Source organism: Mesocricetus auratus, unplaced genomic scaffold (assembly GCF_017639785.1).
Source record: "Mesocricetus auratus isolate SY011 unplaced genomic scaffold, BCM_Maur_2.0 Super-Scaffold_100020, whole genome shotgun sequence".
Lineage (NCBI taxonomy): Eukaryota > Metazoa > Chordata > Mammalia > Rodentia > Cricetidae > Mesocricetus > Mesocricetus auratus.
The window spans coordinates 28934673-28960404 of NW_024429201.1; the positions used below are offsets into that span (position 1 = coordinate 28934673).

The 25732-nt window shown below is 38.3% G+C and overlaps 1 protein-coding gene across 2 annotated transcripts in view; it reads right to left on the minus strand.

Annotated features, from left to right (window-relative positions):
* Nucleotides 1-20868: 20868 nt before the first annotated feature.
* Nucleotides 20869-25732, minus strand: part of Hapln1 (hyaluronan and proteoglycan link protein 1) — a 59197-nt gene continuing 54333 nt past the window's right edge. For both annotated transcript variants that reach the window (XM_021223443.2, XM_013126719.3), the window contains exon 5: nt 20869-24355. In XM_021223443.2, coding sequence (XP_021079102.1) covers nt 24066-24355 — 290 coding nt within the window. In that variant the 3' untranslated portion in view covers nt 20869-24065. The remainder of the gene's footprint in view (nt 24356-25732) is intronic.

A 25732-nucleotide genomic window follows, 5' to 3' on the forward strand; every position in this document is an offset into this window, starting at 1 on the left:
AGAAGAAATGGCTCAAAGTCCTTACATCCCCGATATCACCCCTTTCAGGTGATATTGATCCCACTTCACTGTCCCGCCATCTCTTGTTTCAGATCTTAACCTCTGCACATCAGCTATTGAATAATGCTTTGCCTGACTGCTTTGGCTATGTGTTCCTCCTGGGTCAAATGCATGACCTCCATTTGTGGCCTTGCCCATTGTTTTATTACACTCTCACCTCGCCTCTCAATAATTGCTCTAAGCTAAACATCACTACCTTATCTCTCACTTCAGTATCACAGACTGCTTTAACTCCTCAGGAACATGATCTGTGGGCACTGGATTCTGCAGACTGTAATGATACCTTAACCCCCGGCTACTATTCCCAAACTCACAATGCCTCGATTCTCTGCAGCACTCAAGTTTACCAGTGACTACATGTTGGGTGATCTGGGACTTGTGCCCTGCTGTTCCTTTTTCCAAAAGTAGGGATGGTACTGGATGAAGAAGAACTCTTGCACATTTTCAATTCTAACTGCAGAATTTTTCTATATTCACTCTGCTCCTCTTGTCAGTCATCTTTTTTTTTGTTTTGTTTTTGTTTTTAGAGACAGGGTTTCTCTGTGGCAGTGGAGGCTTTTCTGGAACTAGCTCTTGTAGAACAGGCTGGTCTCGAACTCACAGAGATCCTCCTGCCTCTGCCTCCCAGGTGCTAAGATCAAAGGCATGCGCCACCACACCCCCCCACCCCTGCCCTCACTCATCTTTATTTTTTTGATTTTTAAAAACTTAAATGAGAAACAAGCTTGTTTCACATGTCAATCCAAGATCCCTCTCCCTCCCCTTCTCCTCCATCCTCCCACCAGGCTCCCTAAGCCCTCCTCCCAATCCCCACTCCAATCCCCAAGGAGGGTTAGGCCTTCCATAGGGGATGTCCAGAGTCTGTCATTTCATCCAGGGCAGGGCCTAGGCCCTCCCCCATGTGTCCAGGCTGAGATAGCATCCCTCATTGTGGGGTGGGCACCCAAAGTCCATTTGTATGCCAGGAATAAATACTACCCAAGGCTCCATAGATTGCCTAGGCCTCCTAACTGATACCCACATTCAGGGGGTCTGTGTCAGTCCCATGCTGTCCTCCCAGCCATCAGTCTGGGGTGCAAGAGCTCCCCCTTGTTCCTGTCAGCTGTTTCTGTAGGTTAAACCAGCCTAGTCTTAACTCCTTTGCCCATCAGTCCTCTCTCTCTATCACTGGTCTCCTTGAGTTCAGCTTAGTGTTTAGCTGTGGGTATCTGCCTCTGCTTCCATTAGCCATTGAATGAAGCTTGTCTTTCCCAGACCCTCTGGCAGTTTGATTGTATGCTGGCACTCCCCTGATTCATGTCTAAAATTCATAAATGTGTGATTACATACCATGTTTCTCTTTTTGTGAGTGGGTTACCTCACTCAAGATGGTTTCTTCTAGTGCCCTCCATTTGCCTGCAAATTTCAGATTCCACTTTTTCCCACTGAATAGTACTCCATTGTGTAAATTTACCACATTTTCTCTATCTACTCTTCACATGAGGGGCTTCTAGGTTGCTTCCAGGTTCTAGCTATTACAAATAATGCTGCTATGAACATAGTGGAACAGACATCCTTGCTGTATGAATGTGTATCTTTTGGGTACATGCCTAAGAATGGAATTACTGGGTCTTGTCATCTCTTATTGCTTTGTATAATCAATATTTCTCTATACTGATTTCCAAAGTGGATGTACAAGTTGGCACTCCCACCAGCAGTGGAGGAATGTTGCCCTCTCTCCACATCCTCTCCAGCATAAATTGTCATTGGTATTTTTTATTTTAGTCATTCTCACAGGAGTGATATGGTATCTCAGAGTTGTTTTGATTTGCATTTCCATAATGGCTAAGGATATTGAGCACTCTCTCGAGAATTCTCTATTGAGAATTCTCTATTTAGTTCTGTACCCCACTTTTTAATTGGATCCTTTGGTGTTTTGGAGACTTGCTTCTTGAGTTCTTGGTAAATTTTGGAGATCAGCCGTCTGTCAGATGTGGGGTTAGTGAGTACTTTTTTCCATTCTGTGGACTGCCTTTTTGTCTTGTTGACTGTGTCCTTTGCTTTACAGAAGCTTCTTAGTTTCCAGAGGTCCCATTGGTTAATTGTCTATCTCAGTATCTGTGCTACTGGTGTTATGTTCAGGAAGTGGTCTCCTGTACGAATTCATTCAAGAGGAATTCCTACTTTCTCTTCTAAGAGGTTCATTGTGGCTGGATTGATATTGGGGTCTTTGGACTTAAGTTTTGTGCATGGTGATAGACATGGATCTATCTGCAGTCTTCTACATGCCAATATCCAGTTATACCAGCACATTTGTTGAAGATGCTTTGTTTTTTCCACTGTATAATTTTAGTTTCTTTGTCAAAAATTGAGTGTTAATAGGTGTGTGGCTTAAAGTCAGGGTTTTCAATTTGATTCCATTTGGTGTACCTATATATTTTTGTGTCAATACCAAGCACTTTCAGGACTATAGCTCTGTAATACAGCTTGAAGTCAGAGATGGTGATGCCTCTGGATGTTGCCTTGTTGAACAGGGATGCTTTGGCTACCTTGGTTCTTTTGTTTTTCCATATAAAGTTGATATTTTTCTTTCAAGGTCTGTGAAGAATTGTGCTGGGATTTTAATGGAGATTGCATTAAAGCTATATATTGCTTTCGGTAAGATTGCCATTTTTACTATGTTGATCCTACCTATCCAAGAGTATGGGAGATCTTTCCATTTTCTGGTGTCTTCTTTAATTTCTTTCTTTAATGACTCAAAGTTCTTGTGAGTATTTTGCTAGTGTTTTATTGAGTATTTTTGCACCAATAATCATGAGGGAAACTGGTCTGTAGTTCTGTTTCTTACTGTGGCTTGGGTACCATGGTAATTCTAGCCTTGTAAAAAGAGTTTGGCAGTGAACCTCCTGCATCTATTGTGTTGAACACTTTGAGGAGTATTGGAATTAGCTCTTTCTTTGAATTTCTGGCAGAATTTTACACTGAAGTCATCTGGGCTTGGCCTTTTTTTTTTGGTTGGGAGACTTTTGATGAATGCTTCTATTTCATTAGAGGTTATAGATCTGTTTAGATAATTTTTCTGTTCTTTATTTAAATTCGGCAAGTGATATCTATCCAGAAAATTGTTCATTTCCTTTAAATTTTTGAATTTTGTGGCGTACAGGTTTTCAGAGTGTGACCTGATGACTCTTTGGATTTCCTCAATGTTGTTATGTCCCCCTTTTCCTTTCTGATTTTGTTAATTAGCATGCTCTCTCTCTGCCTTTTGGTTAGTTTGGATAAAGGTTTGTGTATCGTGCTAATTTTCTCAAAGGACCAACTCTTGTTTCATTGATTCTTTGCAATGTTTTCCTGGTTTCTACTTTATTGATTTCAGCCCTCAATTTAATTATTTCCTGGCATCTACTCTTCCTGGGTGAGTTTGCTTCTTTATGTTCTAGAGCTTTCAGTTGTGCTATTAATTCTCTAGTGTGACTATTCTCCAGTTTCTGCATGTGGGCACTTAGTGCTATGAACTTCTTCTCAGCACTGCTTTCAAAGTGTCCCATAAGTTTGGGTATGTTGTGTCTTTGTTCTCATTGAATTCTAGGAAGTATTTAATTTCTTTTTTTGTTTCTTCTTTGACCCAGGGATGGTGCAATTGTATATTGTTCAATTTCCATGAGTTTGTAAGTTTTCTATGATTTTTGTTGTTGTTGAATTCTAACTTTAAAGCATGGTGGTCTGATAAGACACAGGAGGTTATTTCAATTTTTTTGTATTTGTGGAGGTTTGCTATATTTCTGATTATGTGGTCAATTTTAGTGAGGGTTTCATGTGGCGCTGAGAAGAAGGTATATTCTTTTTTGTTTGGATGGAATGTTATATAGATGTCTGTTAAACCCAGTTGGGTCATAACTTCTCTTAGTCCCTTTGCTTCTTTGTTAAGTTTCTGTCTGGAGGTCCTGTCTAGTGGTGAGAACAGAGTGTTGAAGTCTTCTACTACTGGTGTGTGAGCTTTTATGTACGATTTGAGCTTTGGTAATGTTTCTTTCACAAATGTGGGTGCCTATGTATTTGGGGCATAGGTGTTCAGAATTTAGACTTCATCTTGATTGACTTTTCCTGTGATGAATATGACATGTCCTTCTTCATCTCTTTTGATTGATTTTGATTTGAGGTCTAATTTGTTAGATACTAGGATTGCTACACCAGCTTGTCTCTTGGGTCTGTTTGATTGGCCAGTCTTTACCCAACCCTTAACACTGAGGTAATGCCTTTCTTTGATGTTAAGATGTGTTTCTTGTATGCAACAGAAGGATGGGTTCTGTCTTTGTATCCATTCTGTTACTCTGTGTCTTTTTGTAGGAAAGTGTAGACTGTTGACATTGAAGAATATTTATGATCATTGATTGTTGATTCTTGTTTGTTTTGGATTTATTGATGGTGGTATCATTGTGTGCGGGTTTCCCTCCCTTTTTCTTTTGGCATTTGGTAAAGTGGGATTATCTATTACCTATGTTTTTTTTTAGTGTAGTTGTCTTTGTTGGGTTGAAGTTTTCATTCCAGTACTTTCTGTAGGACTAGAATTATGGGTATGAATTGTTTAAATCTGGTTTTGCCAGGGAATATCATGTTTTCTCCATCTATGGTAACTGAAAGCTTTACTGGTTACAGAAGTTTGGGCTGGCATCCTTGTTCCTTTAGCATTTGTAGGACATCTGTTCAGGATCCTCTGGCTTTGATAATTTGCTTTGAGAACTTAGGTCTTTCTTTATATGTTACTTGGTGTTTTCTTTAGCTGCTACTAATATTTTCTCTTTATTCTGTAGGCTTGATGTTTTGACTATTATGTGGCAAGGGAACTTCTTTTTCTGGTCCAGTCTATTTGGTGTTCTGTAAGATTCTTGTACTTTCATAGGCCTATCCTTCTTTAGGTTAGGGAAGTTTTCTTCTATGATTTTGTTGAATACAATTTCTGTACCTTTGAGGTGTTTTTCCTCACCTCCTTCTATACCTATTATTCTCAGGTTTGGCCTCTTCTACTTGTGTGGGTGGGTCCACTTGAAGCCAAGATTGAGGCAGGGTGTGGTGGGTGGTGATTGAGTCCCCAGGAGGACCCAAGCTCACCTGAAGCTGGGGGTGCAGGTCTGGGGAAAGCTGGGCACTCTAATTCATCTTAATGAACAAATCATATACTATGAATTTTGAGAATCCTGGTGAAAATTATCATACAAATACTATATATGAATTATCTGTGTATTCTGAGAAGCTCTTTATGAGTTTGAATGATTCTGTTTTATCAAATCATAGATTTGGAGGAAGCCATTATCAAATGGAAGGTTTTAGGTAGAAGACTGGGCTAGAGCAAGCCCTGAAAGCATGAACCACATAAGTTGATGGATTAGCCAACAGAGGGAGCACCCATTTATTACACATTAGTACCTCAGATCCTATCAGCATTTGTGACCAATTTACTAAGGAAGAAAACATTTCTGTGTTTTCTGGATAATAATGCCTAAAACAGAAAGAAGTGGACAGTGGTACCATCATAGTCTCATTTAAAAACAGTTCTCAATCATTAAGGAAATGGAATTTTTCTGTTGGGTAGAAATTGCAGCCTTCTGTATATCGAGGCTTTCACTTGTTATTGCTTTCACTTAGAAGTTGGCATAACCAGACATGAGAACATAAACTGTTTTGCTGATAGGGACTGCAAAAGAGGCCAAGGGATCAAACACTAAATCTCCCTAATATAGTGGGAGTCATGAAATGTACTTCTTAGAAAAGATCCATGGAAATCTCATCAAAGTCAACTCATTGCAAAGGGGATTATTGATAGGAAGGTGGGTAAAGAGGCTCATTGTGTTGAGGATATCTAGGATTTTCAGGCTACTACTCTCATCTCTCAAGCCTGAGAGAACAAAATTAGGAGGCAATAATGGCATGGGCACTGCAGTGATGGCATTCCTTCACCACTTTAATCTGGCTCACTTCACGTGGAAGGAGTCCAGGCAATAGTGACAACAGACCTTGAGCTTTTGAACTGGAACTGAAATCTAGTAGAACTCGTAAGCTTTTTGGTTCCTGTAAGAAGTGAAACTATGGTTGAAAACACTTTCCATTTTTTTGAGTAGTTCTGGTGGCAAGGATCACTAGGAAGCATTGACTTTTTGAAATCAGGATTTCAGTGAAGAGTTACTAATTTACAATAATTTTGAGGGGATATAAGGGTTTAGTGTTTTCCTTCTCAGGGTATCACAGCTATAACAGTATCTTTTATATTTAGCATATAGTCATATCTCAGTCATGTGTTCATCAGAGTTGATTGTATTTGTAAAGAAAAAATCAAACCAAAATAAATTTGCTATATTATATGAACTCCAGAGTAGACATGATTTTCAACCACTAATTGCATTTACCAGATTTTGAGTCTTCCTTTTAGAATGCAGTTATCACACTTTTATTGTTTGCTACCAGAATATGTGCAAAGAGAGAGAGAGGATTTAAGAAGGGATTGTGGTTCCTCATTGTTAAGAGAAGCTTTTTCTTTTGCTAGCCGCTTTGGTTTATCCCCCGCCAGTCGCCTGGGCTCTGCCCCGCCAGCCTGGTTCTAGATCCGCATGAGTCCCAAATAAACACACAGGAGGCTATATTAATTATGAAGCTGTTGGCCTTGTTTGTCTCTTACTGGCTAGCTCTGCCTTAAGTAATTACCTCATAATTGTTAATCTAAGTATGTTTCTTACCGGAGAATAGTTCCCGGCGTCCTACCCCCATGGCGTCACATGTTGACTCTCCTGTGTTTCTTCTACCCAGAATCCTCCTGGATTCCTAGCCCCTCCTATCTAGGTTTTCTATTGGCCAGACAGTACTTTATTGACAAATGCACAGGCAAATAACAGGACTTCCCCAACATCTCCTCTTTTCTGTTTAAACAAAAGAAAGGTCTTAATTTTAACATAGTCAAATTGTATATGACAGAACAGTATCAAGTAAGAACATAGTTACAATATTTTAGCAAGATTTAAAGAAAATGTCATCCATCTCATCCTTGTGAGTCCAAAGTTCTATATGTAGTTTATCTCTTATCATAACTAAGGAAAACTATAATTATAACTATCTGTCTTCAACTCTATCAAAGACCACAGAAGGATAATATATAAACACTAGGATTGACAGAGACATCTTACTGCCTGGACAGTCACCCGAAGTTCCTCTGTAACGTTGGGGCATCCATCTTCAGCCCATAGGCCACAATGTGTCTGGAACACTTCTCAGCAAAGCAGGAAATTTCAAACTGTCCATCTGCGTTGGCAGTCTGTCAGTCATTTTTCTTTGTCCTGCAGAAAGTCCCGTAGACTCTTCCATGAAGCAGGAACCCTGTAAGACTGAGTTCAGTAGTCACTTTCCTGTGGGTCCTGCATGTCCAGATGATACAACAACAGTCAAACAATCTAGGCAAGAGCAGTTTCTTGCCCAAATGGCTAATCTTGCCATGTTGAAAGCAAACTTTATAACGAGTTTCTTCGATGCCCATCTTCCTCTCAGACGTAATTGGTGCTGCCAGGAGCAGACATTTCTCATTGTCAAGACAAACCCTAAACCATTTTAAATGCCATGTTCTGAAGGTCTTTGAGAGGTTTGAAGACTGTCCATCTCAAATATATTTCTGTATATCTAGAAAACCTAACTTACCTAACTATAAGTTCTGACTATTATAAGTAACTATCTATAATCTGTATTCAATTATGCTTTACATTTTAAAAGATCAGTATAAGCACAATACTTAATCAAGAGGAGAAATATAAGCATCACAAAATTGACCTTGAATTTGTATCAATAAATGAAAAACAATACCCATACCATAATTCCCTTTTTTACCATTAAAAAAGACTGGCTGTGATCATTAGCCAATTATAAACAATCCCATATAAATGAAAACAAAGATTTATAAACAAGATGGGAATTAGGACGTCGCTCATTCCAAACTGCTTCCTGCTGGAAGGGGGCGCTGTTTATACCATGGGGATCATGACAAAACTCAGAAACCTATATAAGTCCGTATTTTCAGGGTCTGTAAATCTGCATCATCTTAGCTGTCTCAATAGTTGGAACACCTGGTCCACTGTTTCTGGGGGTCTTGGTTCGTCAAACCACAGAAGTCTGGAAGGAATCCTCAGCTTTTCATTTTCTGTGGAAACATAAACTAAAACTCCTTTTCCGAGTAACATATCCTTATACTTAAATTTTGAAGTCAAGGCATTTTTAAAAGATAGAAGTTGGATTAATTCAGCAGCATTTATAATCAAGTGTACTTTAGCAGTTCCTTCCTGAGTAATCAAAAAACTGAAAAACACAATAGCGTACAGTATCCAGACTCTCTGTGTATTTTCCATCTTTACGTGGCTTATTTATTTATCTATTATTACTTTATTTCTTTCACTTTTATTTATTTTTCTCTGAGACAGGGTTTCTCTTTGGAAACCTGCCTGCCTCTGCCTCTGGAGCAATCCTACCGGCGTGTGCCACCACAACGCCAGCTTTTGTATTTATTTACCACTTTGTCGTTTCAGTTTCTCTCTCAATCTCACACATATTTTTAAACACACTGTAAACCTTTAGAAGTTTTTCTTTATCCAAGTCTGACTTTACTGTAAATCTTTATGTTTTTCTGGCCACGTGTCTTATCTGTAAAACCGCGGCTGTTTTAAACTGCCGTTTCAAGATGGCGGGCGTAAGCGTGATTCCAGCTTACCGCCTCAGTCCATGCTGACATCCAGCAAAAGCTGCCACTTCCAGCTGTACGGACACACTTTTCCATCGTTAGCAGAGTCTCTTAAAACAACCTTGTTGTTGTTGTTTTTTTTATGCCGAGTCAGGAAGACTCCAGTAAACGAGCCCCGTGAATCTAGGCTTGTTGCTAGCAAAACACCTAAGAAAAATGCTGCTACCAAAAATCTGTGCTTCTCTCCGTTCTTCTGTTTCTAAAATTCCTTTAAAGCTTTTGTCATTCTGCGTGGAACTTCATGATCCCACTCCTGACACCATTATGTTACGGGAATCTTTTTCTTTTGCTAGCCGCTTTGGTTTATCCCCCGCCAGTCGCCTGGGCTCTGCCGCGCCAGCCTGGTTCTAGATCCGCATGAGTCCCAAATAAACACACAGGAGGCTATATTAATTATGAAGCTGTTGGCCTTGTTTGTCTCTTACTGGCTAGCTCTGCCTTAAGAAATTACCCCATAATTGTTAATCTAAGTATGTTTCTTACCGGAGAATAGTTCCCGGCGTCCTACCCCCATGGCGTCACATGTTGACTCTCCTGTGTTTCTCCTACCCAGAATCCTCCTGGATTCCTAGCCCCTCCTATCTAGGTTTTCTATTGGCCAGACAGTACTTTATTGACAAATGCACAGGCAAATAACAGGACTTTCCCAACACCTCATATTTCTGATTTTGTATTAGCTATTCAGAGAAGGGGCTTTCCTTCTTCTACAACTACATATCTCTTCCGTTCTGGATAGGTCAGGTACAGGATTAGAAGACTCTGAATGTATAGCCCAGTGGGTAGATGATGGACAGACAAGGGTCTGGATTCTCCCCAGTGGCTCAGACAGGGCATAAATTCTGTGCTTACTCAGCACCAGTATGTTGCTATGCACAGATGGCTTCTACTTTCATAAGTTCTCTCATCTTTTCTCATCTGCTGCCCTTATCATAGCTCCCATCCTCTCTTTTATTACCTATGCCATCATTTTCTGCTTTTGGAGAGCAATGATACCTTTTTGGGAACATGTATCTTAACCTCTTTTAGGGATGTTGAAGAGTTGTGTATGTAAGATTTAATTTTCAGGTTCCATATGAACAACTTTTGAGTTCGCCCTTAAGTTTCTGGGGGAGAAGAAAACTTGTCAGAGCACAAAGAAATAAATTCTGTATTTGATGGGAAAGACAAACACATACTGCACAATATTATCAGACCACATCATTTTTCCCTCAATATATGTTTTATTTAAATTAGAAACATAAATGCTTCACATGTCAATCCCAGCTCCCTCTCCCACCCCTCCTCCCTTGTCCCTTCACCACCCCCCCAGCCCTCCACCCTATCCCCATATCATTCCCCAGGGAGGATGAGGCCCTCCTTTTAGGGATCTCCAAAGTCTGTTATTTCATCCTAGGCAGGATGTAGGCCCTTCCCCATGTGTCCAGGCTGAGAAAGTATCCCTCTATTTAGAATGGGCTCCCAAAGATCATTCATACACCATGGTAAACATTCATCTACTACCCAAGGCCCCAGTGATTTCTGTGGCCTCCTCCCTGGCACTACATTCATGGAGTCTGGATCAGTCTCCTGTTGGCCTCTCAGTCATCAGTCTGGGATTCAAGAGCTCCCCCTTATCCAGTCAGCTGTCTTTGTGGGTTTCACCATCATGGTCTTGACCTCTTTGCTCATCACTCCTCCATCTCTGTCACTAGGTTCCAGGAGTTCAGTTCAGTTTTTAGCTGTGGGTATCTTAGACCACAATATTAATCTCCATATAGTATTGCTTTGTTTTGTTTTTGTGTATGAAATGGCAGAAAATAGTTTGAGAAATTCAGAAAGATGTATAATCACCTGATAAGACCAATCAGAAAACATGTCAGCCAAACTTGGAAGTTTAGCTTTTAAAAATTTATGGGCTCTCAGCATTTCCAATAGGCAAGAGCATGGTGAAGATCACCAACAGGCTTGGCAGTCTTGTGATCCATAATTTCCTCCCATATTGATTAAGACTGACTCACATCAAATCACTTGATGAAATACTATCAAGTGTCAGCAATATTTTCTCCTTACAAAGTTTGCTTAACCATTGAAGGCTATGAGAAGAAGAAAAACTCAATTATTTTATGATAAAAAGTTATATTAGGTACAACTCTGCATATTTGTCAGCCATCTGTTTCAGTAACAAACTCACCAGGGATCTTGAACATATTTATAACTGAAAATAGTTTGAACTTGAATGACTTTTGAATTGGGACATAAAATACTGTAATAGACTACTCAGAGTTACTTAGCAAGGACTAATGAGTAGGTATCTTTTGAGCCCATGTTCCATGATATTTTCTTCTCCCTGGAGGAGGAGAAGTAGACAGATACAAATTATTGTTAGTAATTGACTGAAAACTCTTTCATCAACACTAAACCATACCTGTAACATATTTTAACTTAGTGTGAGAAAGTAAAGTTGCTATCTCCCATTAGCAAACTGTACTCATATCCCACTGAAAGTTCCATGTGTTCTGCCAGAATTGTTGAAAAGCATGGACAGTACATATCTAAGCCACTTGCAGTATTTCTGTGTCATGGACTGGAAAACAAGTGACTGGGTCCTACATCAAAGCACAGATGTATCTCAGTTTACACAAATATTGCAGATAACAAATTAAGACATTGCTAATAGCATGAGTAAATAAATTCAGTTTTCATAATTAATAAAAATAATTTACTTTTACTAAGATACACCAACTGGGGCTCCAGGCTATGTGATAGAATCGCTTAAAGATAGTGCAAACTGCAAGGCATGGTGACCCACACCTTTAATCTCAGCACTGGCAAGCAGAGGTAGGTGAAGCTTTAAGAACATATTGTTCCAGGTCAGCTAGTACTACATGGTGAGACCCGTCTCAAAATAAAATGCATGAGTCTGATATTCATGAAGGATTTTGAGAAATAGACTCTAATTTTGAAGACTAGAGGGACATTCTCTGATCAGTGAAGAGCTCATTGGCCGTGCAGAAATTTTCTAAGCTGGATTGTGTATTATCCAAATGTCATTATTGGTCTCATGGTTTAAGAAATGTCAACTAGCCTTCCCAGTGCATAACACTCTAAAGGAACAAATGTGACTACACTGTGTTAGGCTTTACAAATTAACCAATGTTGGTAAAATGCACATTTATGAAGAATTTTGGTTAACATTTTTAAATGCATTGTAAGGAACAGAATGCTTTTGCTCAGTGGGAATATGAGTATCACAAAGGTTCAGATTTTGGATATTTGACAAGAACTATTTAGATTTCTGTTAATCAACACCATACTGAAAAGAGGGTAAGTCATTGTGAGGAAATGTTTGATAGTACAGTAAAGAGAGTTCATTTTATGCTTCCAGAATTGATTTCTATTATACCATGATGACTAAATGTCTTAGTCACTGTTCTCTTGTTGTGCAGAGACACCATGACGAAGACAACTCTTATAAAAGAAAACATTTAATTGAGGGATTGCATACAGTTTCAGGGGTTTAACATGTTATCACCATGGTTGGAGCCATAGAAGAACATATGGCTGTGCTGTAGAAGTAACTGCAGGCTCTGTGTCTTGATCTGCAGGCAGCACAGACAGAGACTGGCCTGACAGGGACTTTTGAAACCTCAAAGCCCACCCTAGTGATACAATTCCTCCAGCAAGGCCACACTTTCTAATCCTTCTTCTAATTCTTTCAAATAGTGTAGACCCCTGATGACTAAGTGTTCAAATACATGACTTTATGTGGGTCATTCTTACAAAAACTATCACACTAAAATTCCTTAAATAGATATTTTATAATGCATTTTTGTAGTTGTGGGAGCCTTAGAAAACAGTAAAATGTTAACATTTTGAACATATTGATTTGATTTCTTCCAGACTTATTGCTTAAGTGATTGCATTGAGATGAAATGAATTTTAAATTGCATAAAGGATGTAAATATTTTCTTCAAGCCACAGCCATTTATTAGCAGCAACAGGAGTGCATTTCTTTGATTATTTATGGAGTTAAGAAAATCCTGTTTACAGATTACTGCCTCACCATTGTCTTAAGTTGATTCTGAGATGCTTAGCACAACTATTTTAACAGATTTCTGAATTTTCACATACACTGAACTGAAAAAAAAGTTATTTATTTGATTAGTGATATTAAGTATTGAACATAGGGCCATTAACATGCTAGGTTTGTGTTCTTCCACTAAACTGTATACTCATCCAAAAAAACTTTTTGAAAACATTCTATTAGAACAGAAGTGAGTGTTCAGCCACTTGAAATTGACTCCTATCAGAGAAGCAAGCTTCTTCCAATAAAGTAAGGATGTCTTGCTTGGCAGAACCCAAGCACAGAGGGGACCACTAAAGACATTGTCTATCCTTGTGTGTGCAGATGTGTCTGAAGCTGTGCTTATTTATTATAATAATAAATGTTGGTAAGTGAGTGTTTCTGTAGCTTCATTTTTAGATTCACACACAAGATTCTCACTATTTTCAAAGGCAGGACTTCCACAGTCTGGAAACCATTGATTGAAAAATCTAAGGAACTGGCTTTTAAAGGAAAAAATAGTTCTCAACGGAATAGAGACATGCTTTGTAGGTTCTTTCCTTGGGTAGAAAAGCATTGGGACTAATATTGTTACAAATTTATTATCATCCAATATTTTAATTACTAGACAGAGGAGAATTTCAGCTTTGTCTTCACCTTTGGGACATTGTCCCAAATCAACAGTGGTCTTATAATCAGATATCCACTACATGAAAGAGCCTACTTTTAATAACTGAAGCTTGAGTAGTGTAGACAACTTCAGATGGCAAGAAGAGAAGAGAGAGATTGAAGGAAGGAAATTTCCTTAACCTCATAAACCATTGGCTTCCACCCTGGCCTGCCAACATGTTCATATGGTGAGTAGCTATGGAATAATAACTTACTGGCCTGGAAGAGATATAAAATCACATTTAAATGAATTTGAAGTTTACTTCTTGTAGAAAAATAACATGTGTGATCAAATTTTTCCCTTGAGTTTGGAACATCAGTCAATTAAAATACACACACACACATACACACACACACACACACACACACACACACACACCTGAGAAGTAAGACTTGCTCACACTTCCTGTCTACTCAATTAATATGTTCTTTTTTGGTTCTCTGAGGGAGACTAGATAATTATAGTTTTCATTGTTTTCCATACTCAGAAAAGAAATTCACTAAGGATACATAAGTGTAAATTGTTTGAAAGACATTAAAAGGCTGCATGAGCCTATGCACCCCAGTTTCCTGGTCTTCTTTTCCACCAATGGGACCAGGTAAACCAAAAAATGAAAGAAATGGAACAAAAGCAAACCACAAAAATGCAAGAAATGGAACAAAAAACAAACCAAAAAAATGCAAGAAATGGAAGAAAAAGCAAACCAAAAAATGCAAGAAATGGAAGAAAAAACAACCCAAATAAAAATGGATAAAAAGACATAGCAAAAAATCGCAAGAAACAATTCAAACAGTACAAGGTTTGAAAACTGAAATAGAGACAATAAAAAATACACAATCTGAAGGAAGGCTGGAAATAGAAAAGCTGGGCAAATAGTCAGGTACTACAGATGCAAGCATAACCAACAGAATACAATAGATGGAAGAAGAATCTCAGATGTTGAAGATACACTAGGAGAATTTGATTCTTCGACCAAAGAAAATCTTAAGTCCAAAAAATCCCTAACACAAAATATCCAGGAAATATAGGACACCATGAAAAGACCAAACCTAAGAATAATAGGTATAGAAAAAGGTGAATAAAAGCACTTCAAAGGGGCAGAAAATATATTCAACAAAATCATAGAAGAAAACTTTCTCATACTAAAGAAAGAATAATTGATATGCCAATGAAGGTACAAGAAGCTTACAGAACACCAAATAGAGTGGATCACAAAAAAGTTCCCATGCCACATAATAATCAAGACCCCAAATATACAGAATAAAGAAAGAAAATTAAGAGCAGCTAAGAAAAAAGGCCAAGTAACATGTAAAGGCAAACCTGTCAGAATCACACCTGCCTTCTCCATGGGAACTCTGAAAGCCAGAAGATCATGGATAGATTCTAGGATTCTAGATTCTATTTTACCAACATTAAAAGACCATGGATGCCAGCCCAGATTACTATGCCCAGCAAAGCTCTCAATCACTATAGATGTAGAAAACAAGATATTCCCTTACAAAACTAGATTCTAACAATACATATCCACTAACCCAGCCCACAGAAACTTCTGGAAGGAAAACTCCAGCCCATGGAAGTTAATTACAACCTGAAAAACATAGGCATTAGATAATCCTAACTTACCAACAGCCAAAAGAAAAAAAGGAGTGGAATTCCACACATAATTCCACTAACAACAACCATTCCAAATCAAAGAAAAATGAGCAATTAATGGCCATTAATATCCATCAATATTAATGGACTTAACTCACTCATAAAAAGTCACAGGCTTAGAGAATGGATTTGAAGACAGAACTCATTCTTCTGCTGCATACAAGAAAAAAAATCTCAGCCTCAAAGACAGACATTGCCTCAGAGTTAAAGGTTGGGAAAAGATTTTCCAATCAAATGGACCCAAGAAACAAGCAGGAGTAGCAATCCTAATATCTAACAAATTGGACTTTAAAATAAAATCAATCAAAAGAGATGAAGGAGGTCATTACATACTCATCATAGGAGAAATCCACTAAGATGAAGTTTCAATTCTGAACATCTATGCCCCAAATACAAAGGCATCCACGTTCTTAAAGGAAACATTACTAAAATTCAAATCACATATAAAGCCCCACACACTTATAATGGGAGACTTCAACACCCCACTCTCACCACTAGACAGGAATACCAGACAGAAACTTAACAAAGAAGCAAAGGGACTAATAGAAGTTATGACACAATTGGGATTAACAGGCATCTATAGAACATTCCATCCAAATAAAAAAGAATATACCTTCTTTTCCCCACCACATGACACCTTCTCAAAAATTGACCACATACTTGGCAACATATCAAGCCTCAACAGGTACAAAACACTTGGAATAACTCCATGCATCTTATGAGACCACCATTTGTTAAAATTAGAATTCAATAACAACACAAATTGCAGACACCGTATAAACTCATGGAAATTGAAAAGTGCACAATTGCACCATTCCTGGATCAAAGAAGAAATAAAAAAAGAAATTAAAGACATCCTAAAATTCAATGAGAATGAAGACAAAACATACACACACCTATGGGACACTTTGAAAGCAGTGAAAAGAAGGAAGTTCATAGCAATAAGTGCCCACATGAAGAAACTGGATAATAGTTGCACTAGAGAATTAACAGCACAGCTGAAAGCTCTAGAACACAAAGAAGCAAACTCCCCAGGAGTAGATGCCAGGAGATAATGAAACTGAGGACTGAAATCAATAAAGGAGAAACTAGGAAAACAATACAAAGAATCAATGCAATGAAGAGATGGTTCCTTGAGAAAATCAACAAGATAGACAAACCTTTATGCAAACTTTCCAACAGGCAGAGTGTGAACATGCAAAGTAACAAAATCAGAAATCAAAAGGAGGACATAACAACAGAAACTGAGGAAATCCAGAAAATCATCAGGTCATACTTTGAAAACCTATACTCCATAAAGCTTGAAAATTTAAAGGAGATGGACAATTTTCTGGATAGCTATCATTTGCCAAAATTAAATCAACAATAGATAAGCAATTTAAATAGACCTATAACCCCTATGGAAATAGAATCAATCAACAAAAGTCTCCCAACAAAAAAAAAAAGCCCAGGGCCACATGGCCTCAGTGCAGAATTCTACCAGAAATTCATATCAATTCTTCTAAAAGTATTCCATGCAATAGAAGCAGAAGGGTCTTTGCCAAACTCTTTCTATGAGGCTTCAATAACTTTGATACCCAAGCCACACAAAAACACAACTAAGAAAGAGAACTTCAGGCCAATATTCCTCATGAACATTGATGCAAAATACTCAATAAAATACAGGCAAATTGGATCGAAGAACACATCAAAACAATCATTCACCACGATCAAGTAGGTTTCATCCCAGGGATGCAAGGATGGTTCAACATACAAAAATCCATCACTGTAATCCACCATATAAACAAGCTGAGAAACAAAAAAAAACACAGGATCATCTCACTAGATGCAGAAAAATCTTGTGACAAAATCCAACACACCATCGTGATAAAGGTCTTGGAGAGATCCGGGATAACAGGAACATAGCTAAACATAATAAAAGCTGTATACAGCAAACCAACAGCCAAAATCAAACTAAATAAACAGAAACTCAATGCAATTCCACTAAAATCATGAAAAAGACAAGACTGTTCACTCTCTCCACACCTTTTCAATATTGTACTTGAATTTCTAGCTAGAGCAATACGACAACCAAAGAAGATCAAGGGAATACAAATTGGAAAGGGAGAGGTCAAACTTTCACTATTTGCAGATGATAAGATAGTTTACATAAGTGATCCAAAAAACTCTACCAGGGAACACCAAAAGCTGATAAATACTTTCAGCAAATTGGAAGGATACAAGATCAACTCAAGAAAATCAGTAGCCCTACTATATACAGACAATAAAAGGGTTGAGAAAGAAATCAAAGAAACATCACCCTTTACAATTGCCGCAAACAACATAAAACACCTTGGGTAACACTAACCAAACAAGTGAAAGATCTGTATTGCAAGAACTTTGAATCTTTAAAGAAAGAAATTAAAGAAGACAGCAGAAGGTGGAAAGATCTCCCATGCTCTTGGATAGGTAGGATCAATATAGTGAAAATGGCAATCCTACCAAAAGCAATCTACAGATTCAATTCAATCCCCATTAAAATACCAGCACAATTCTTCACAGACAATAATCAAAGACCCAGGATAGCCAAAACAACCTTATTCAACAAGGCAACATCTGGAGGCATCACCATTCCTGACTTCAAGCTCTATTATAAAGCTGTAGTCCTTAAAACAGCTTGGTATTGGCACAAACATAGACAGGTAGACCAACGGAATTGAATTGAACACCCCTATATTAACCCATACATGTCTGAACACCTGATCTTTATGAAGAAGCTAAAACTATAAACTGGCAAAAAGAAAGGATCTTCAACAAATGGTGCTGGCATAACTGGATGCTGACATGTAGAAGACTGCGGATAGATCCATGTCTATCTCCATGTACAAAACTTAAGTCCAAATGGATCAAAGACCTCAACATAAATCCAGCTACACCTAACCTCTTAGAAGAGAATGAATTGGTACAGGAGACTTCTTCCTGAACATAACACCAGTAGCACAGACACTGACATTGACAATTAATAAATGAGACCTCCTGAAACTGAGAAGCTTCTGTAAGGCAATGGACACAGTCAACAAGACAAAAAGGCAGCCCACAGAATAGGAATAGATATTCACTAACCCTACATCTGACAGAGGGCTGATTTCCAAAATTTACAAAGAACTCAAGAAGCAAGTCTCCAAAACACCAAAGGATCCAATTAAAAAGTGGGTTACAGAACTACACAGTGAATTCTCAATAGAGGAATCTAAAATGGCTGAGAGGCACTTGAAAAAGTGCTCAACATCCCTAGCCATCAGTTAAATGCAAATCAAAACAACTCTGAGATAACATCTTACTCCTGTTAGAATGGCTAAAATCCAAAACACCAATTTATGTTGGAAAGGATGTGGAGAAAAGGGAACACCCCTCCACTGCTGGGGGGAGTGCCTACCTTTACATCCACTTTGGAAATCAGTATGAAGATTCCTCAGAAAAATGGGAATCAATTTACCATAAAACCTAGCAATTCCACTCTTAGGCATATATCCAAAAGATGCCCATTCATACAAGAAGGACATCTGTTCCCCTATGTTCATAGCAGCATTATTTGTAATAGCCAGAACTTGGAAGCAACTTATATGCCCCTCAACTGAAGAGTGGATAGAGAAACAGTGGTACATTTACACAATTGAGTACTATTCAGCAGAAAAAACAATGGAACCCTGAAATTTGGGGGCAAATGGATGGCACTGGAAGATACCATCCTGAGTGAGGTAACCTAGTCACAAAAAGACAAACACGGTATATACACTCTCTTATATAGATTTTAGACAAAGATCTGGGGAGTGCCAGCCTACAATCCCGTGGCCAGAGAGTCTGGAAAACAGAACCTTCATCCAATGACTGATGGAAGCAGAAGCAGGCTCCCACTGCTAAACACTGAGCTGAACTCAATGAACCCAGTGACAGAGACGGAGGACTAATGAGCAAAGGGGTTAAGACTGGCCTCGTTTAACCCCCAGAATCAGCTGACCTGAACAAGGGGTAGCTCTTGAATTCCAGACTGATGGCTGGGAATCCAGCATGGGACTGATCAAGACCCCCTGAATGTGGGTGGTGAGACCTAGGCAATCTATGCGGCCTTGGGTAGTAGATCAGTATTTACCCCTGGCATACAAATGGACTTTGGGTGCCCATCCCACAATGAGAGATGCACTGTCACCCTGGACTCTAGGGGGAGGGTCTAGGTCCTGCCCTGGATAAAATGACAGACTATGGACACCCCCATGGAGGGCCTTATCCTCCCTGGGGAAAGGATGGGGTATGGGGGGGGTTGGAGGGAGGGTGTGGGAGGAGTGGAGGGAAAGGGAGAGGGACCTGGCATTGACATGTGAAGCAACCTTGTTTCTATTTAAATTTAAAAATAAAAATTAAAAAAGAAAGACATTAAAAGATATTTTGATAATGAAAATTAGAATAGAAATTAAACTAGGTACAATACTTTGGACTCACCAAGATGGGACAGATAATGAAGTATTTTCTCTGTATTTGTCCAATGTAAATGAGCTAGACATTGTTGACAAACTCACTGTTTATATCTATTCTATATACTCATAGTATTTATTGTATATTGTTTTTCTTATGTTAGTTATAGTTCTCTTTTTGTTTTAAACAATAAAGAGGAATTGTGGTGATATATTGTTTATGATTTACTGAAACTTGCCAGGGATTCAGAAAGCAAAGTCAGACACAAGCCATAGAATCCCAGTAGTCAGAGGCTAGGATGTAGTGTACACACGTTTAATCCTAGGATTCAGGATTAAGAGTTAGATGAATCTGTCTGAGGTCAAGGCATACATGAGACTGAATCAGTCTAAAAGAGTAACAAATCATAGGATGTTAATCCCAGCACTAGAGTGGTATAGAAGATAGAAGCAGAGCCTTCAGCATTCAGTAGGAGGCATTCGTTCACCAGCCACACTGATGATTGGGCATTCATATCCAGCCACGCTGAGAAGAGACAGCAGGGTCAGCCCATTCAGCGTGAGGTAATGATAAGACCTACCCACTACTTTCCTTCCCTCATATTCAGCTTGAACCCCAATATCAGTTGCTGGGTCGTTTATTTTTTTCATGCTATAGCCTGCTGAGCCTTTAAAGATCATAAATGAAGTGACCAAGCAATTGAAGTAGAAGCCAGCAGTATGTCAGTTTCTTCTTAAATTCAGTAGGCTACATGCCACTTAATAATCCCTCCCTCCTATTACTCTCCTTATTCATCTGGTTGTAGTATTAAGCCATGTCCTTGGGAGGGAAGTAACACATCACACTTGAATGGTTTAAATACTTTTATTTGGGGACTAATAACCTCTATGGGATCTTTCATCTTGCCTCATATACTTTGTTTATAACAACATTAAAAATATATGAAAACAATGACTGAATGAAAATGATATTCCTCATTTTGAAAGAGTTTACACAATAAAAGGAGATTTAATTGACCTCTCTATTGGAAACTGTTTTTCTTCAAGGCTGTTTAATGTGGGCCGGATAAGTATGGGGGAGTTGTGAAGTTCTCTTTCTTGTCTGAATGTCAAAGTCTAACTCCTTTGGTTTTGTTTTCATTCAAAACATTGCCCCAGCAACAGACCACTGCCTGTTGTATTTACCAGGTTTGACCCACCCCCAAAAATGACTGATTCTAGCAGTTACAAGAATCAAATGATACTGTAGTAAAGCAAAATTGACTTTTAATGTTTGTTACCAGTCCATTGTATCTTACAGAAACAGTCTTATTGTAATACAGATTGGTTGTCCTCAAACTCGCACTTAGTGGCTATTAAATGCATTTAAATATTAACTTTTCTTCCAATTTGTGACTTAATGACTTCTGTATTATTCATAACTTTTTCTGTACAGTGCTGTTCTGGCAATCTTGAGATATGACACAATTAACTTCTCAAAAAAGTTGTCTGGCTGCCAACTGATTTTTCTCTAAGTATTCTATGCAAAATCAATGTGAAACAAGCAAATAAAAGAAAAAAACAAGAAACAAAACTAAACCAAACCTGATGATTGATTCCCTTCTAATCCTGCCTTCGTTAGTGGTCAGCTACTCCATGACACAAGCATGTTTTCAGGAGTACTGAAATCAAGAAACCTAGTATGGCTGCCAGCAACCAAATTGGAATCTTATTTGAGTTCATTAATTGCCAAAAAAGCAAGTGACCATCTTACTGCAAAAAATAACACTACCAGGTGCCGGCCCCCTTCTTATGAAAGAAAATTTAAATTTATGAATACTATATTTGGCTAAATATTGCTGTGACAAAATATGGCAGCAGTCATTAAAAGATGACTTCCAGTGTTAACATGACAACCTATCTTCATCCCTATATTGTATTTTTATATGACTTTGTTCTTTTTGGCTTAGGGTTTTCAAATGAAAGAGGGAGTCTTAGTAAGCGTGTAGATATAATTTGTTCTTTATATGGGCCATGAGATAAAATGATGAAAACATTTTGTAATCTATTTGTAATCTCCTTCCTTTGATACTCTGGGAATCTTGAAGTCTACAGAGTGATGCCTGAATTGTACTAGGAGAACTTTTCTCTTGAAGACATCCATAGTGAGATATGAAGTATGAAAACAGATATTCAGTGGAATAAAACAGAGAGACAAGAACATTAAAAGACCCCTTTTAAATTACGAGTTCAAAGGCACCAGAATTCTGGTCCTTTGTGGGAAGTCAGAAGTTAAAAACTCTGCCCAGCAGTGTTCATTCTAGGATTTTTTTTTCAAGAATGGACAAATGGTATGCAGTTGGTACAGATGTAAGTCAGCTAACAGTCACTTTGGAGATTTTGTTCAGCACCGTTTCCTATACTAAGTATTCAAAAGTTAAGAAATGCTACTGTATTTAAATGTGGAGTTCTATGACGATAACTAAAAGGAATGCACCCACTTCAATACAAAATTTTCCTACTTTCATTTCAGACAAAATTCTTATAGTATAGGTAATGATTATTCAAGTACGGTCCTCCTCCAAAGAGCTTAATCCTGCCCATAAGGTGTTCACAGTCTCCTCCTTAAATAATATACTCTTTATATTCTAGACCATTCATTATCTTTAACTTGTGTCCAGCTTAGAAGTCTGAGTTCAATCAGGAGTATTTGCATGAAACCTCATCATCTCTTTGGATTTATAGTCTTGTGTAATTTGTGTATCCTAACTTAAAACTACATCTTCATGCTCTAAAACTAAAGCATCTCAAAGAAAGGATCTAGGTGGACTTACCATACTTTATCTAGATATTACATCACGAGAGTTATGGTTTCATGGACTTCCAACTGCACTATACCTTCCATATACATAACTCAATATTTATAGAGAAAATGTATTACCGTTATTATAGAGCTTTAGATGCAACCACAGTCAATTCAGGAAACAGATTTATTTACTCACGTTCATTGGGAGGAATCTACATTGACAGCAACACACCAGCTATGCTGCACTTGGATTATTATACTAAGGCCCACTCACCAGAATTCACTGTGAAACAATGGGAAACCAGAAAATTACTTGAATACAAATATTGGTCCCTGTGGGGTCTCAGCAGTCAGTAAAAGAAAGTTTTATTTGAGATTGGAGTTGCTAAAATTGAAAAACTTTTTTCTGAGCCTGGACTTGACTTTTCTTTTAAAGCTTGATGATGTAGTCTTCGGTGTGAGTGTTGTATTTTATTTCTGCCAAATGTTAACCAGAAAGGAGGCTGACAGTCACTGTATTTTCTATTTGAGAGACTCTTTAAAGCTGCATTTTGTTTTTACTTTTCCCTCCTAAACATAGGTCCTATTTAGGGTCTCTATTTTGTGTACAAACAGGAACAACAATTTTGCAAGTTGAGTCTCGATTTCTTAGTTAAGCAAGTGTAGAGCTGCTCACTCATTTGGATGATTTTCATTATGTAATGTAAATAAGAAAGGAATATTAAATAGGATAAAGTTATTTTTATAGGACAATAGTGTTTTATAAGCTAACATAAAATCAAGCTGCTACATTTTATATGTTTTCTGTCCAGCAGTTTATCTTTTCAACTGCCCTGAGTAAATTCTAAATACCGCTTAGCAAAGATCCCTTAGAATTTAAATATAACTCAGTGAAGCTACTCAAAAATGATAGAACATTTTTTCTGATAGGTAATTTTAATTAGAAGGTAGCAATCTCTCATTGGTAAAATATTATCTGTGTATACAAGTCTATACTTCATATAAATGGGTTGACCTAGGAGTGCTAACTGTGGTTTAATTATTATGCATCTGAGTCTATATGCTTTTCATTTTAGTCAAAAAGATAGAATTTTAAATAGTAAACTATTTTGTATACTGGAGACTTGAAGTATTAACTTTTAGAAAAAGTGTTCATTGTTCCCTTGTGAAACTGAGTTTTTTGCACCTCCCAGAATCCCAGTTTCTGTAAAGAAGCCAGTATTTCAAATTTGTGGTTCTAATTAATTTGTTTAGTGAAGTATATTTCAAAGTTGTAGAAATATGTACAATTTGTGCTTGTGGAAGTTGCTGCTTATTTTCCTTAACACAATCCTGGTTATCCTCAGACTATTGCATGCCCTGTTCGTGAAATGGCATTTTGTTGAGATGATGTAGCATAAAACAGTTAGGCTCTGACGCCCACTCTTTAGCTTCCCTTATTCTTATATTAATTTATAATATGCATTGACTGATAGCTTTACAAAACAAATGAATGAATTGGTCTTTATGAAAACGATTCTTTACAGTAAGTGAGAAAGGGTTATCACAGTTTTGGTAACTTGCATGAGTTCATATTAAAAACAAGAACAGAAACAAACAAACAAAAAGAATCTTTCACGTGTTCCCTTTGACTCGAGAACTGACTCTTTCTAGGGCACATTTCAGTTGTATGCTCTGAAGCAATACACCCCGTACAGCTTATGCTTTTTATCCGGGAAGCCCACAAAGCGCACCGCAGCCTCGGTAGGGCTGCAGCGCCTTCTTGGCCGAGAAATCGGGTAGCGGACACTGCCATCCGCCAGCCAGCCGGCATCACAACGGTCATAGCCCAGAAGCTTCCAGGCAGCAAATATCTGGCCCACTTTTGCAATCTGAGCACCATCATTGAGACAAGCTTGCACCGCCTCGTCGTAGGTAAGCTTGGTGGGGTGGATCAGGTAGTAAAATCTGCCTGTGGAGAGAAGGAGAGAGAGTCAGCCAGCCTGTGACAGAACCACACATATGGAAGGAGTCAAAAGCTGACATGCTTCTCAATGAATGGGAGAAGCAGAGCAACGCCTGGAATTTGGAGGACGTAGAATCGCCATTTAAATGTCATATTAATAGGTCACTCTAGATGAAATAAAATTGCTTTCCCCCTGCGATGGCAGATGCAGTTCTGTTAGCTAATTAGAGACTAAAAGAGCCTTCTGTGGTTCTAGGGAAGACAGAATTCCACACTGAAAGAAGAGCTATTTAAATTCTGCTTGTAGCAAGACTGAACCCCAGTACAAGTTTCTAGAGAGGCAAAATTTGAATGTGAAAGGATCAAAAAACATTCCTGACATAAAAGTCCATTTAAGAAAATCAAAAGCCCTCAAGTTCTTTTCATTACAGGTATCAATAAGATTTTATTCTCAGTCAAAGCTTACAGCATAAAAATGCCTCAAACACAGGAAGTCATTGACCATCAATGATACGTTCACTGAATGTAAACCCGGTCTGTACTCTCTTACTGGCAGAGGGTTTGTTGATGTTTTAAAACGTCCAGTGAAGCCTGACACCATGCTGTTTCTTCATTGCATAGGAACACTGTTGCTTTCAACCACTTACTGCTGCATTAGTTACTGAACTCCCATTAACACGATGAAATATGAGAACAAGTACAAAATGCATCATAAATGAGCTGAAGGGACCAACACTGAATATTTTCTCAGTCATATTAGTTTCAAGTATAATATCACATTTTCTTAGCAGACACATCATATAATGTAATGTTCACTAGCCCTCGTTAAGTATGGTGTTTTCTCTCTCTCTCTCTCTCTCTCTCTCTCTCTCTCTCTCTCTCTCTCTCTCTCTCTCTCTCTCTCTGTGTGTGTGTGTGTGTGTGTGTGTGAGTGTGTTCATTGGTTTATGGTTTTGAATGCATGCATGTGGCAGCTATAGACATGACTCTTGGTGTCATACCCAGAAATACTGTTTACGTCCTTTGATACAGGGCCTCTCATTAAAGCAGCCTAGTTGGCTAGTGAGTCCCAGGGATGCCCTCGTTTCTGCTTCTCCATTGATGGGGTTATAAGTGCACCCCGGCATATCTGGCATTTTGACTTGAGTTCTCAGGACTTAATATAGGTCTTCGTGCTTGGGAAGCAAGGGTTTTACAACTGAGGTGTTCCCCTATCTCTAAGCAGGCAGCAAAAGTCTAAACTAATGCTACCGGTCTTGCTTCCCTAAACTAATGAAATTGTATAAGCTTAGAAGCCATTGCAACAGTCACTAACTAGGGAGTTTGGTCTGCCAGCTAGACAGATCAGTAAACCATAGTTCAAGTTTACGCTCTACATGTTTG